The sequence below is a fragment of the Poeciliopsis prolifica genome, unplaced genomic scaffold (genome assembly GCF_027474105.1).
Source record: "Poeciliopsis prolifica strain line A6 unplaced genomic scaffold, Auburn_PproV2 SCAFFOLD006, whole genome shotgun sequence".
Lineage (NCBI taxonomy): Eukaryota > Metazoa > Chordata > Actinopteri > Cyprinodontiformes > Poeciliidae > Poeciliopsis > Poeciliopsis prolifica.
The window spans coordinates 5055381-5070191 of NW_026562381.1; the positions used below are offsets into that span (position 1 = coordinate 5055381).

Sequence of the window (14811 nt, forward strand, 5' to 3'; positions counted from 1 at the left end):
CCAATTGATTTGGAAATAAATTGGCAAACTAAAAACCCATGATAACATTTCTCTCATTTTGCTTTAAAAACTTTATATGACGTTTATTGTATATTGATATTCATTATTCTCTCATTTTTAATTATCTAAAAAATGTGGTGAAATTTTCTGAAGGTGTGTACATTTTTGCGTAAAATAAATCTTGATTCAGTTAATCAAAAAAGACAACGCAACACTGTAGCAATGTGCTTGCTACAAGTCTCATTTATTTTAAGTCTTCTCTGAAATAAATCTTATCTTGCTTGAGAATAAATCCACTGTTAGACTACAGCGTATCAGACAGAAATCAAAGCTTGTGTTTTAGTGAAAGGGTTAAATTGCTATTCGACGCAATATTACATCATTTAGTTTTTTCCTGCCCCTCTCAGTGATGTAGTTTTACTCCAAGTCGTTAGAGAGCGACATCACCGCTGCGTCATCAGAATGAGCCAGGGGTGAAAGGGGAAGAGTTGGACAGAACCACATGTATGTTGTTGTGGTGTTGGCTGGATATCCCGGAGCTTGGTTTCCTCAAATTACATAATTTCGGTGAGATGCACACTTGTATTTCCATTTATTAAAATGCAAAATATGTTAGTTTTTATTCGGCGAGGTTAAATTTTGTATTCAATCCTCAAGCTAACACACCAAGTTCCATTTTCGGACACAAAGTATTTCGCTTGTAAACTGAGTAGTTTCTTGACCCTAATAAATCTTTGACATATTCTTCAGCTTGTTATTAATTAACTGTATTTTGTTTATCATCAGTTACTTATGAAAAACCCGTTGACAAAGCTCAGAGGTGTTCATTTGAAACAGAGTTATAGTTAGCTAAGCTGCTATAGGATCACTTTGAGACAGAAATAAACTTTCCTCCAATCTTTTTGATTGTAGCAAATTTTTTGTGGCTTCATTTTATGTAATTTCAGAGGCTTTCATTGAAAAAAAAGATTCTACATTTTCTCTGTTGTTACTGTACTGAGCTATACGCTGGAACATATACTAGAAATTAACTTTTAGTCTTGTCTGACTTAATCTGACTTAATACGTTTAAACTGATTGTTAGATCAGAAATTGTTTTTGTTTTGTTTTTTTAACTAACGAATTAACTGATTCTCATCATTTCAAAACCATTACTTATGTTAAACAAATTGAAGAAATTTCAGAGCTCTTATTTTTTCCAGATGAAACCTAATGAGATTCAATAATAATGTTTCCCAGGCAGTTTGTATTCTACCTAGTAGTTCTTGTAGGAAAAAGAGGAAGAGCTTCATTACCATAACGTTTGTTCATTTTTGTCATGTGCAACATATGAAATTATAAACTAATAGAAAAAAATAGATTCATATTTTTTTTTTTTGGATTGATGTGTGATCAGATAAAAGTAGGTTTATCCTGTTAAATGTTTCAGTTTTGAACATGTTTCACTAACATTGTTTCAGATTGTCTTGAGGTAAAATGAGGAATCTGAAGCTACTGAAGAGCCTTTGTAGTTCAGAGCTGCAGGGTCCTGGTTCTCCTCAGTGTTTCTCTGTGAGGTCTGACACCGGCTCTCTCCTCATCGCCTCTCAGTTCTCAGTCACAGAGTACGACCCACACACAGGCGAGGTGCGGTACTCCTAATTTCTGTATATTTTAAGATGGCAGAATTTCTTTGATCAGATTGATTATTTTCCTCCCTTTTTTTCTCTTTCTTTAGGTTGTCAGAGAAACTTCGTTAACAGCTGACGGTTACCTGCCAGAAGATGGCAGTGGAGAGGTGGTGGGACTGCAGGACCTCGCTGAACTTCAGTCCGCATGTTTGGCCACAGCAGGCGGAGACGTCGTTCTCTTCAACCTCAACACCAGCCAGGTGTGTTTTTTTTTCCACCCATCTTTTTCAGACCACTGCTTAATGTTAGGATTATGGTTAAAGGGAAAGCAGATTAAACAGTATTATGTTCCTCAGTTGGAGTGTGTTGGCAGTGTGGACAGCGGTCTTACGTCTATGACCTGGAGTCCTGATGAAGAACTCGTCATTCTTACAACTGGTCAGTATGTTACAGACACGTTACATGTGAATAAAACAGTTTAAAAGGAATTAATGCATAAATTGATTAAAAGCTGTAAAGGGACTAGAATATTTGAAATATGATGGCAATTTACTTCCTTTTTAATCTTTATGTTTTTTGTTCCTTTTTTTTTCTGGTTTGGATTTGATTGTTTATTTTGTGTGTTCTGTTAATTTTCCTTATACTAAAGCCATGAGGAGTGGAAATGCTTTATTTGCAACAAATATCAGAGTAGGCACATAAACTGATTCAGTCTACAGCTTTTTGATTTATTCAACATATATAAATTATTTTTACTTGACTTTTTTAATGTTCTTGATTTGTAGTTGGATTGACTGTAATGACTGTTATCTGTGTATCTGACTGTTTTAGATTAAATAAGCTAAAACTAAATCTTTGAAGAAATCAGTTTCTGCACTGATTGTCTGGAAAATGCTGCAATTCAGGTAGTCCACACATCCTTAAAAATCCTTAAATTAATGTATCTAAAATTAAGACCTTAGAATATATTAAATTCTTTTTAAAACATTTAAGTTGGGCCTAAATATGCTAATCACAGGTCTTACAATTTGTTATGGCAAAACAAGTCTTGTATGTATTTTTTATTTTCTGTCAAGTAAAAGTTTGAGCTGCACACAGGCATCTCCATTGGTTCTATCACTCCTCAATGTTTATAGTTTCTCAGTCTTAAATTTTAGTCAAGATGGCATTTAAAGGTCTTTAAAAAATCTTATATTTTACTGCTGAGGCCTGCAGATTTCTTGCAAGGAACTGGGAAACTTGAAAGTTCGCCTAAATTGGAAAACATTTTGGTATTCTTAGAGTCCATTGCTTATATCTAAAAGATTCATACTCACACAGATACACTTATCAGTGCTTTAAATAAATAAATAAATAAACAACTGTCTTTCTCCACAGGACAGGAAACAATCATCATGATGACCAAAGATTTTGAGCCGGTTACTGAGGTTGGAATCCACCAAGATGATTTTGGTGAAGGTATCTTAGCTTCAGATTAACTTCTCTCCAAGTGTTCAGAAATGAATTGTGCTAAAATGAATCCAGTTAGTCTCATTAATCATTAGTGTGTCTGACTTGTTTTTTTGTAGTGATGACATTTTGTGTATTATGTTTGATTTGAATATTTCTAATTGAAAACTGTGCAACTACATGGTTTGTTTTATAGGGAAGTTTATCACAGTGGGTTGGGGGAAGAAGGAGACTCAGTTTCATGGCTCAGAGGGAAAACAGGCAGCACAGAAGAAGATTCAGGTTGTTGATGATTCACTCAAACTTCAGACCTGCTTTAAAAATGAGATTTGATTGAACAAATGTTAAGTCTGTCCCGTTTACATGTTTTAATCACAGGATGTGCAGCCAGCCGTGGCCTGGGATGACCGCAGACCCAGAGTCACGTGGCGGGGAGATGGTCAGCTGTTTGCCCTCAGCGCCATCTGTCCCCAGACTGGAGCAAGGAAGGTCCGAGTCTGGAACAGAGAGGGCGTTCTGCAGGCCACCAGCGAGCCCATCAACGGCCTGGAGCAGGCACTGTGCTGGAAGTGAGAACGCCTTAAAATTCACAATCTAAAGCTGTGTAAAACTAAAAACACTGTATTTCTTCTCCATGAATATCAAAGTTGTACATCAACTTCATGTGTCATTTCAGACCTTCAGGTAGCCTGATTGCCAGCTCTCAGAGACATCCCAACAAACACAGTGTTGTGTTCATGGAGAAGAACGGACTGCTTCATGGAGACTTCACACTACCATTCAGCAAAGACCAAGCCAAGGCATGTTCTGATTACGTAAATTAATAACTTTTGATTAATAAATATTTGAGCTGACAACATTATTAGATCATTATTTTAATGTGTGTGTCTTTAGGTGAAGGAGCTGGTGTGGAACAGTGACTCCACTGTTTTGGCTGTTTGGTTAGAAGACTTGACTTCTGGAGAGGATGGGAAAGTCAAGAGTTACAGTAAGCACAACAGAGACATAAAAAAATTACATGTTTCAAATAATTCCATATATCTATATTTAGTATTGAGAGAGATGGAATTAACAAATTGAGTTTGATTGACTTCAGCTAGACTGAGAAAAGGCTTTTAGATTGAAATCTTTCTATTGAGCAGAAAAAACAGGATTGTCACATTCGAATATAGGAATGCTCTTAATACATTTAAGGCAATAAAATGTTTTTTTTTTTTTTTTTAAAGGAATTTAATTCTTTATTTATTTGCATCTTTTAATGTATTTATAATATTGTTTAAAGTATTACTTAAAAAATAGTTAATTGAAAAATCTGCACGGTCCCAAGCTGGGACACTGCACAGTTTTTTAAAATCTAATTACCGGTAATTGACAAAATAATAAATGACTAAAAAAATTATAGTTGCATCCCTAATGACTTAAGATAAAATTTGCAAACATAAGGTCAGCTGAAATTTATTATAGGTCAGTTAGGGTTATTATGATTGAACATAAGGAGGCGGACAAAGATTGAATCAACTAATTATTATCTTAAGCTTGTGTGTACTTAACATCTTTTATGTGCCTCTCTGCTTCTTCTTGCTGCAGTCCAGCTGTGGACGGTAGGAAACTACCACTGGTACCTGAAGCAGAGCCTGGTCTTCGATGGAGACCCTCAGAAAGCTCCTGTCTGCTTCTGCTGGGACCCAGAACGCCCCCTACGCCTCCATGTTGTGACCCACAGCTGGACAAGTGTCACCTACGACTGGTGCTGGACAACAGAGCGAAGCCCTGGACTCGACGTGACTGATGATGCCAGCGTGGCAGTGATCGATGGAGGTGAATACGAAAAAAATAGTTTTTTATTCTTGTTTCTATGACACAAGTTTAATGTTCTATTCATTTTTCAGAAAAAGTTCTGGTGACGACCTTCAGGCACAGTGTGGTTCCTCCTCCCATGTGTTCATTGGAGCTCCAGCTGAAGTCACCAGTCAACCAGGTGACTTTCCTCTGTCAGACCGAACGGACCAATCAGATTGCTGTCTTCACCTCGATGGACAGATGTCGGTGTTCGGAGAAGGTAAGATGCAAAACTCTGGACTACTTTACATTTTTTATATTACATCCAGTGTTTCATAGTGACTCTAATGAATTATGCCGCTTATTAAAAAGCTCCAGCAAGACATTTCTGTAGAACTTCCAGCCTGAAGCATGGAAAACTAAACAGAATTAAAAAAAAGTGGATTTTAAATCCTAATCAATCTGTGAGCTCAAATAACTGATTATTAGAAAGCAATTTTGTATCTTATGATAGCGAGAAAATTAAGTTATAATGAGATGATAACTTTTTATTCCAAAACATTGAATGATATTCCCTGAAAATATATTTATAGAATGACTTCTATACTTCTATACCGAAATACATTTTGTTTCAGTTATTTAGTTTTTTTATTTAATTTTTTTTCTAGCTGATGTTTTATATGTATGTCATGTTTTTATGTAAATCCAGTTTCAAAGGAAGATTTGGACAAAACTGCAGATGGATTCAGCATTTTGTCCCGTCCTCTTGTCCTCCAGAAATCTTTCAGGTAATTAAAGAAACCCAATTGTTCTGACACATTTCTGCTCCTCATTCTTTCTTGAAAAAAAGAAGTCAACTCTCTTGTTTTGCCTTCAGATTGCCCGCTCCTCAGGACGATCCCCTTGCCCTGCGGCAGCTGCTGTGGCTACAGGAGGAACTGTTTTTTGTCATCACTTCTGGTGTTGTGCCCAACACCTCCACCCTGTTGGTGCTTCATCCTGCGCAGGACGCCTCTGATACACTTGCTGTTCGGTCTGCAGACTTTGAATCCTCTTCAACATTGTTTTAAAATATTCATAATGAATTTTCTAATTACTTTTCTTTTTTTCCTTTTCGTGCTGGTTTTCAATCTCAGGTCTCAGGTGGAGGTTGAAGGTGTTGTGATCAGTATGGTTCACTCCTCTCAGACTGGGACTGTGGCTCTGCAGCTGGAGGATGGACAAATAAGGAAACTCCTCTGGGGTGAGGAAACAAAACATAATCTGCTTCCTCTGATTTTTATGCTTCTATTCCGTTGATACATATAGCTTATGGAGAAACTATATCTGTAACTTGTGTTTTTTTATCTATTCATTGCTGTGGATTTTTTGAGATGCACTGAAACTTGCATGGAAACATATATTAGAGGTACATAAAGTGTATTTTCTGTAAAGTATTGTATTTTGTTTGCAGATTGTCCTGAGATGTCGGTGGAAGACTGGCGTGACTCCAGCGGCAACAGCATCAACTTTCCTGCGTCCTGCATCCAAACGGCTCTCTGCTGCATAAGTGGAACGGTACAAACATAACTACACAACACAACAATTAAAAAAAAAAATTAGAACAATCATTGTGAGAAATCTATCCTCTCCTTCCAATCTTCACTCTCAATGGAGCAAAATGTCCTCACGAACTGTCCATACTAAAACTTTTGTAAATGAATACTGTTTTGTATTCATTTAGCATTTCTTAATATTTATCAATGATTGCATCCTTTGCAAGAATAAGTTAGATTATTTCTAATAGAATGGACAAATACTAATTACTATTACAAATTAATATTTACTAATGAAAAACCTTAATATTATTGTTTTTATGTTTGTATTTAAAAGCATTTGGTTATTTATCGCCTTAACCAAGGTTATAAAGACCCATTATGGAGGATTCCACAGATTGCAGACCCCTGATATATTCATCTTCCTTGTCTATAATTACAGTCTGAATAGAAACACAAACACAATAAATTCACTATAATGTTTTTTTTATTTCTCTTTGAAAACCTGGCTAGAACTGTGAGAAATTTTAAAAGTTTTGAACTTTGGTCTGAAAACTGTGCTGGTCTTAATGTTTTTGCTTTCTTTGCTTGATGTTTGCAGGAATATCTCCTTGGCCTCACAGACAGATCCCACCTGTATGCTGGAGACACAGAGGTGAAAAGTCAATGTGGTATATTTGTGTTGAGTTACCGTTTTTTTCTTTTTTAGCATTAACATTTTTTAAAAATCTTCTTTGTCTTCAGCTTGCGTCCAATGTTAGCTCCTTTGCCGTTTGTGACGACTTCATTCTCATCACCACTCACTCTCACACCTGCCGCTGCCTCCAGCTGAGCACACTCACCCTCAAAGGTGCGAAAGAAACAAATAAAATGCTATGAGACGTCGGAAGTAATATGCCTTCCGGTAAATGGTGATTTTTTTCCCTCATGAAATTAAAAGTAAAAATTGTCTTAGTGCAGGTCTGCAGGTGGCTTTGTCCTCTGATGGAGGTCAGAACGATGAGACACTTCGGCGAGTGGAGCGAGGCTCCAGGATCGTGACTGTGGTCCCTCAGGACACCAGAGTGATTCTACAGGTCAGCTCAGTTTATATTTTCTCCATATGTGCCATATTTCTAAAATCTCTTTAAAAAAACTTTGAAAAATGTGACTCATCAGTTTATTGTGTTTTCAGATGCCTCGGGGAAATCTGGAGACCATTCATCACAGAGCGCTGGTTCTGGCTCAGTTAAGGAAGTGTTTAGATCGGTGAGTTTAATAGCCTTCTTGTTACATTTAAATTTGTTTCATATTGCTTAACTCAATCTTTTTGTAGACCAAGAGATTTCCATTCAAGGAACATTTTCCAGGATCAGGGATTTCTGCAACTATACTTTTTATCCCTTGTTTTGCTTTCATTAAATGTTTAAAAACTAATAACAGTGTTAAAATGTTTATTTCAACAGCGGGCACTCCCTACCATCATCATTTTAGCATTTAATTTTCAAGAATGACTTTTGTTTTATTAATCCAGCTGTTGATTTTTTTTTCACAGCTTCAAGTTCAGAGAGGCATTTGAGTGTATGAGGAAGTTAAGGATCAACCTAAACCTCATTTATGACCACAATCCAAAGGTATGCATGCATGTTATAGAGAAGTGTGTCTAAAAATACTAAGAAAACAAAAGTTATGTGTTTTTTGTGGAACATCATTAATTACATAAGGAATTAAAAGCTTTTTTAGGTGATTTTAATGGGATTGTCCAAATTTCAGGACAAAGATCTTTCAGTGGTTTCCTGTTTGGGAAACAGTTTTACCCTGAACATCAATATATAGAGACGAAAATGAAATGGTTTAAGGTTGCTGGTAGCTTTTTGTCATAATGTTACCAGCATTAGGTTTCTTGACTGAAGAAGATTAAAACGATTAATAATATGTCCTACCTTTTTGATTGTTTCTTCTCCAGGCTTTTTTGGAAAATGTTGAAACCTTCATTACTCAACTCAACTCTATTAACCACATTAACCTCTTCCTCACGGAGCTCAAGTAAGATGTTTATAATTAGAAGCTTGTCACTTTGAGGGAAAATCTTCTCTTTCATGACAGATATTTTTCTTTCTTGTTGTGCATAGAGAAGAAGATACGACCTGTACCATGTACCCCCGCCCAGAGAGCAGCCCACTGCAGAGCCAGGTTGTGTCAGGCCAGAAAAAAGTTGACATTGTATGTGATGCTTTACGGAAAGCCATGGAGGCAATGGATGCAAACAAGTCAGTGATGTTTCAGGTTTTTGGCAATTTGCTGATTGTCGGAAGGCATTTGAACAAATCGATACGGAAAGTCAAAAATATTAATTTATTATTAGTAGCTTTTCAATAAGTATGTTTTTAAAATGTGTCAGTATTGTAAAAATATTTAATATTTTCATGGTTAAAAAAGCAAATGTTGCATTAAAGTAATTAGTATGTGTAAAGAAACACATCAAATATGTTTTGCTTCATTTTCAAATTTTTTTCCTTCAAAGGTTTTGTCTGTCCATATTAACTTCTCACGTGAAGAAGACCGTTCCTGAGCTCGAGGTTGCTCTGCAGAAAGTGCATGAGCTGCGAGGTGATCTGTACTTACTGATAATCTGCACAATATAAGTTGTCTGTAAATATGCATTAGTTTTATTTCAGTTATTTCACTATGAAAAAATGTGTTTGTGTATTTTTAGAAAAGCCACCTGAAGCTCCGGGAGCTGTAAGCGCTGAAGAGGCCCTAAAGTACCTCCTCTTCCTCGTCAACGTCAATGATCTGTATGAACACTCACTCGGGACGTACGACTTTGACCTTGTTCTCATGGTGGCTGAAAAATCACAGAAGGTACGAGACGTCACTGGAAATATTACTCTTAATACAACTGATAGATGATCCGTGTCCATATTGATCACAGTTGTTTTTCTGACAGTATATAATTAAGATAACTGACTTTTGTTGTGTTTTTTCAAGTCAAGTAAGTGAAGTCAAATAAACATAATTTATTTTAGATAATAACGATACAATAACTTACTAATCTATTAAGTTCCCTTGAACAAGTTAAGATAGGGCTATGGGCTATACAAAACATGTCCGCTGCATTTCTTTTTGTTGCATAAAGTCATTCTAGATAGATGAGATTTTAGCTGTTTGAAGGCCTCTTGTCACTTTAAATCCAAATAAACTATCACCAGGCTAAGCAAAAACAAACATATTAATTAACCTGTAAAGTTTTTTTTGTTGTTTTTTTTATCAAAAAAATAATATAAAGAAAAACTTTTTAAGGTCTTTGTATGATAGTCTTTTCTTATCCCTTTCAGGACCCCAAAGAGTATCTTCCTTTCCTGAACATGCTGAAGAGCCTGGAGCCAAACTACCAACGCTACACCATCGACAAACACCTAAAACGCTACAGGAAGGCTTTGGTGCATCTCAGCAAGTCTGGTCAGTCAGCTTCTACTGGACAGTCTGATTTAATGCGGAAACATGTTTGGAGTTTAGGATGGTTATTTATGGCCTGAATATTGTTTGTTTTGCTCAGGAGAGGAACATTTCATTGAAGTTCTGCAGCTGGTGAAGGAGCAGAAACTCTTCAGTGAAGCTATGCGGTTGTACACGGCAGATAGTCCTCAGTACAAGGTGAGCTGTTGCGAATTAAATCCCATCACTATTTCTCAACAGTTTTGATATCTAACTAGAGCAAGTGAATCCTGAGTGATTTGAGTCTTTTTGCCCTCAGCTTGTGAGCTCTGCATATGCTGAGCACCTGATGGAGCAGCAACAGGCTGAGCAGGCCGGCTTGTTGCTGTGGCGATGCGGCGAGCCCGCCAGGGCTCTGCAGGCTTTTGCCAGCTGTTCCAGTTGGAGAAACGCCATCTGTGTGGCACAACAGATACCTCTACCACCAGACCAGTTAGCTCTGCTGGCCAGAGACTTGGCAGGTAACCATGACAACATGTAGTCTGACTGATGGAGAGAAATGCATCTGATCCAAACTCTGACTTTAAGAGGGAAAAAATGGCTAAAGTGACCAGAAACATATGGGGAAATGTCAGTATCACTGTACAGAATGACAAGGTGTGGGTATCTATGCACTTCAACATCTCTGAAGCATGGCAGTGGGAGTATCATGCTGGGGGTCTGTATTACTGACAGCGGTGCTCCTGCATCATAGAATCTGAGTGGAAGAGTGAAGATGGAGTTCTACATTCAAATTTTTCTTAAAACTAAAAAATAGATGGTTCAAGCTTGGACAATAATTCCAAACTTGCATTCAGACTAGTTCTGGTAATCTTTGAACCACAGTAATTGGTTCTAAGATGAACTGAAGCAAGATAAAAAATTAAAAACTGATTACGTTTTTTTTTCTTTGCCTGTCACAGAGAAGTTGACCGAGCAGAGGCGGTGGGCAGAAGCTGCTCTGCTTTTGGACCAGTACGCCAAAGTAAGAAGCTAGAAAAATTTGCATTTCCTGTGAAGATGCAGTGTGGATGTATCTTCACTAAAATATTTTTAGTGAAAATTACAGAAGTATTTGAGGTCCACTATAGAATACACTATTGCAGACATTTAAGACGTAGACAGAAGCAGCTGAATAAAGCATAATCTAAACTCTGCTAAAAAGCTGTAATACTAATGACAGCCTCTAGGCTAGGAGTAAGTAGCATCTTGATCTACAGTATTATACTAAGGGTTGGATTAGGGTTAGATTGGGAACCTTCAGAGTTAGTGGGTCAGTGTTTTTTTGTTTTGTTTTTTCTTAAGACTAAGGATAATGCCAGAAAAATCTTGAAGAAGGATTTTATGAAATATGCAAAAGACATGAAAAGCTCAAATAAACAAAAGTAGTTGAAGGATATGACAACATTCTAAACTTTGAAATTTGCTTCTTGCTGAAAATACATGGAAGTAGTTAGCTGTGAAAAAGTTTTTAGCTGAATTTTTCAGAAATTATAGGATGCCGTATTCATTTCAATGGGGCCAAAAAGCTGAATATTTCCTCAACCGTATTAGATGTCAATACAAAAAGACATAACCATAATGTCCTCAATGAGCAAAATATGGTATGAGTTGAAAGGTTGAAATAGCAGCACAAAGTAAGCCAAAGTAGATAAGTGGAGAAAAGTGAACGGGAAACAGTGAAGGACTCTTCTAACAAAGTGAAATGACTCCTCAACCTGCAACAGGTGCTGTTTATGGTTCATTATAAACGTTTTTATTTTTTGTTTCAAACAGGATTGTGAGGAAGCCATCTTGGCTCTAATCACTGGTGCAGTCTGGGAGGAGGCGCTCAGACTGGTCTGTAAACAAACTCATCTTCTTTGTTAATGTGATTTTTCTTCTTTCTTTTTGGGTTGTGTGGCATTAAAATATATATTTTTTATTTCTGAAGATTTATGTGCACAACAGACAGGATATCACTGAAACCAACCTTGAACCTGCTCTGTTAGAAGGTAAGACGAAACAGTGATTGTCTCATGTTGTTTAAAAAGGTTTATGTACCATCCAGAGGATAGCTGGAGAAAAGGTTTTATTTTTGTTCTCCACAGCTGTGAACTCTCAAACAGGGTTCTTGGAGGCTCAGGTTGTAACATTTAACCGGCACCGGAGTCGTTTGGCTGTGGTTCAAGAGCAGAAAGAAAAGGCCAGGCTGGATATGCTTGGTGAGAAGAACTGATAAATCCATTTCACTCCTTCAAAATGTTTTTAAACATCTGGTTCTAGTTGTGTTTTAAACCATTTATGTTTCTTGTTAGATGAAGAAGGTCCAGACTGCCCTGATGCTGAGCTTTACTCTGAAGCTAGCAGTGTGTTGACCGCGTCTAAATACTCCCAGAGTAACTCCCGGATCTCCTCGTAAAGGGCACACACCTGAAAAAAACCCATGAAGTCAATATAATATTTTTTGTTGTTTTTGGTTTCAGTGTTTGGATTTCTCTTGCAGAAGGTCGTCAAAGAACCGCCGGAAAGCGGAGAGGAAGAAGCTGAGTCTGAAGGAAGGAAGCCCAATGGAGGACAGAGCCCTAATGCATGCCCTGAGTGAAATCATCACCACTGTAGACAAGATGAGAGGTACAAACAAGACTTTTTATTTTACGTATGGCCCTCCTTCAAATGCAGCCTGCTTAGGTGCAGATTTTTGTTTTCCAATACAAAACCAAAATCCTTCATGCTGGCTGAAAGTATTTGAACTGATCAGGCTTTTTGGGTCAAGATTAAACATAATTTTTTGTTCCAATGAAATGTCATTGGATTTCTAGTTTAAAAAATTGTCCTGTGGGTTTGTCATTAACAGGTTCCAAATCTAACAAAATATTTGGAGATTGAATGCATTAAAACATAAATCCCAATTTAAATGAAATTCAAACTAAAGTGTACCAAACAAATCGCTGTTCTGTTTTGGGTTTTGTGGTTTGATGTTTTTCCATACAAACACTAAGTGTAAATCTTCCATTTTGATGCATTTTATAAATGAGGAAGAAACAAATGATTCATATTAGTGGCTTGGGAAAAAATTGGATGATTTTGGTTACAATCCAGAGTTGGAAAAACAACTACAGGTGACAAAGTTCAATCCAACTGGCTTGAGTTAATATTAAGTAAGGTAAAAGGGTAGGTAAGTTGATAATATCTCTAAATTATATTTTTATAGGATAAGGCTCAAAATTAACCTGCAGAAACATCAAGAAACCTGCATTGGACATACTGCAGTTAATAAAGCAGTAATAAGTTCTGGTGAAAAGCAAATCTGTCCCTCCATCCTCCACAGAGGAGATCCACAGCCTCCTTAAGGCCTTGGTGCTGTTCCAGTTTGATAAACAGGCCGGGAAACTGCAGCTGGCCTACGAAGAAGCCCTGCAAATGATGGAGGGTGCTATTCCTGAGGTGTGGCCTGAAGGCCTGCTGAGCAGCAACGCTCCGGTAAATATAACACCCTCTTCAAAATCATAATATGTTCTTTTTATATTTTTGTTGGGCACCAAAATTTTTAAATTTATTAAAGGTTTTAGCTAAATGACTGGAGTCAAGATTCTAAATAATTTGCCGACAAAAGCAACAAAGACGGTTGTATTAAATTCTTCATCTCATCTGTTTTTCCCATTTTTTCCATTTGCATCCATATCTACAAAATCTGTTAATCAGGTATTGACTTGCTGATGTGACACCTGAGTTTCCACACTGTTGGACAATAAGGGATATTTCTATCCTATGTCTGTACTTATTTATTTTTGAGAAAGGTAGAACATCAAAGCAGCTGATACTGGTAAAATGTGATGTTGATAGAGTGAACTATATTCAATACTAATGACAAATAAGAAGGCAGAAATGTTTGCATACATTTTCTAAACATAAATTGTGCTTTTTGACATTTTTTTAACTCTAAAGGTAACTGGTCCAAACTCCACAGCAAACAGCATCATGGCGTCTTTCCAGCAGCAGCAACAAAAACCTGCAGCATCTCAACTCGGTCGGTACAGTTTGCGGTGTTAAGATTTGCGGTTTTTATGTTTTATCTCCAACTCCTGTTCCCCTCAAAGTAATGCACAAACCCTATTTAATATTTTATTTTGTGTTTGTATGAGGTTAGCACAGTCTGGAATATAAATTATATTGCATTTTAATTATAACCTTTTATTTCTGGTTTGTCACAACAGAATTTGATGTAAAAAAAACGTAAACTTAAAAGCTAGACCCAAAGTTCTTGGTTTGGCTTAGATGAGATGCCAAACAAAGTATTGAAATTCCTTCCTTTTGAATAATTAAAAATCATGGTATAACTGATCACAAACTATGATTTGTAAGGTTTGTGTTTCATCAAGTTAATCCTATACAGATTTATTTAAGTATTTTTTTTTTTATTTTAACTGATCTAAGTTTGACAAATTCTAAAAAAAAAACTAATTGGCTTTTTATCTCTAAATAATCTGTGACATGCAAACCAAGGGAATATTTTTAACTTGAATGTCTTCAATCTTGTGAAAAACTGCCTGAATATTCTCTCAGCCAAGTCTTGAGATCTGTAGATGTTGTTGAAATATAAATGACTTATATATATATATATATATATATATATATATATATATATATATATATATATATATATATATATATAATATATATATATATATATATATATATATATATATAATTATTTTTTTTTTTTTTTCAGATCCTGAGATCCCAACAGCACCAAAGCTGAGGAACAGTGTCAAGTGGAAGCTCACTGTTCTTAAATAAACAAAAAACATGATATTGTTTAATTTTGTTTTATGAAAAACTGTAAAGTACAATTTCAGTTGTATAATAAAGATTCATTTAACAACTTCTGATACTCAATCGGTTTACTTTTTTTATGGAAATAAAAAAAATTCCTAGAGCTATAAATATGGTGCTGCTCCACAGCAGGTCATTTACAAAAAAGTAGATTGTTCCACCTGCTC

General features: G+C 36.3%; 1 protein-coding gene across 1 annotated transcript; it reads left to right on the forward strand.

Moving 5' to 3' along the window:
• Positions 1-467: 467 nt before the first annotated feature.
• On the forward strand, positions 468-14697 carry LOC129360735 (elongator complex protein 1-like). Its single transcript, XM_055031119.1, is given in 37 exon segments — positions 468-567; positions 1461-1626; positions 1718-1870; positions 1967-2048; positions 2988-3068; positions 3256-3341; positions 3438-3628; positions 3736-3859; positions 3954-4047; positions 4647-4877; positions 4949-5086; positions 5089-5118; positions 5548-5626; positions 5716-5871; positions 5975-6081; positions 6292-6395; positions 6975-7028; positions 7118-7223; positions 7334-7449; positions 7548-7621; positions 7908-7986; positions 8319-8398; positions 8485-8622; positions 8877-8962; positions 9069-9217; positions 9691-9814; positions 9912-10009; positions 10110-10311; positions 10753-10814; positions 11606-11668; positions 11763-11823; positions 11920-12033; positions 12127-12226; positions 12315-12442; positions 13140-13291; positions 13757-13838; positions 14541-14697. Coding segments are annotated over 36 exon segments (3942 nt in total). The 5' UTR covers positions 468-567; positions 1461-1476; the 3' UTR covers positions 14609-14697.
• The last annotated feature ends 114 nt before the right edge of the window (positions 14698-14811 follow it).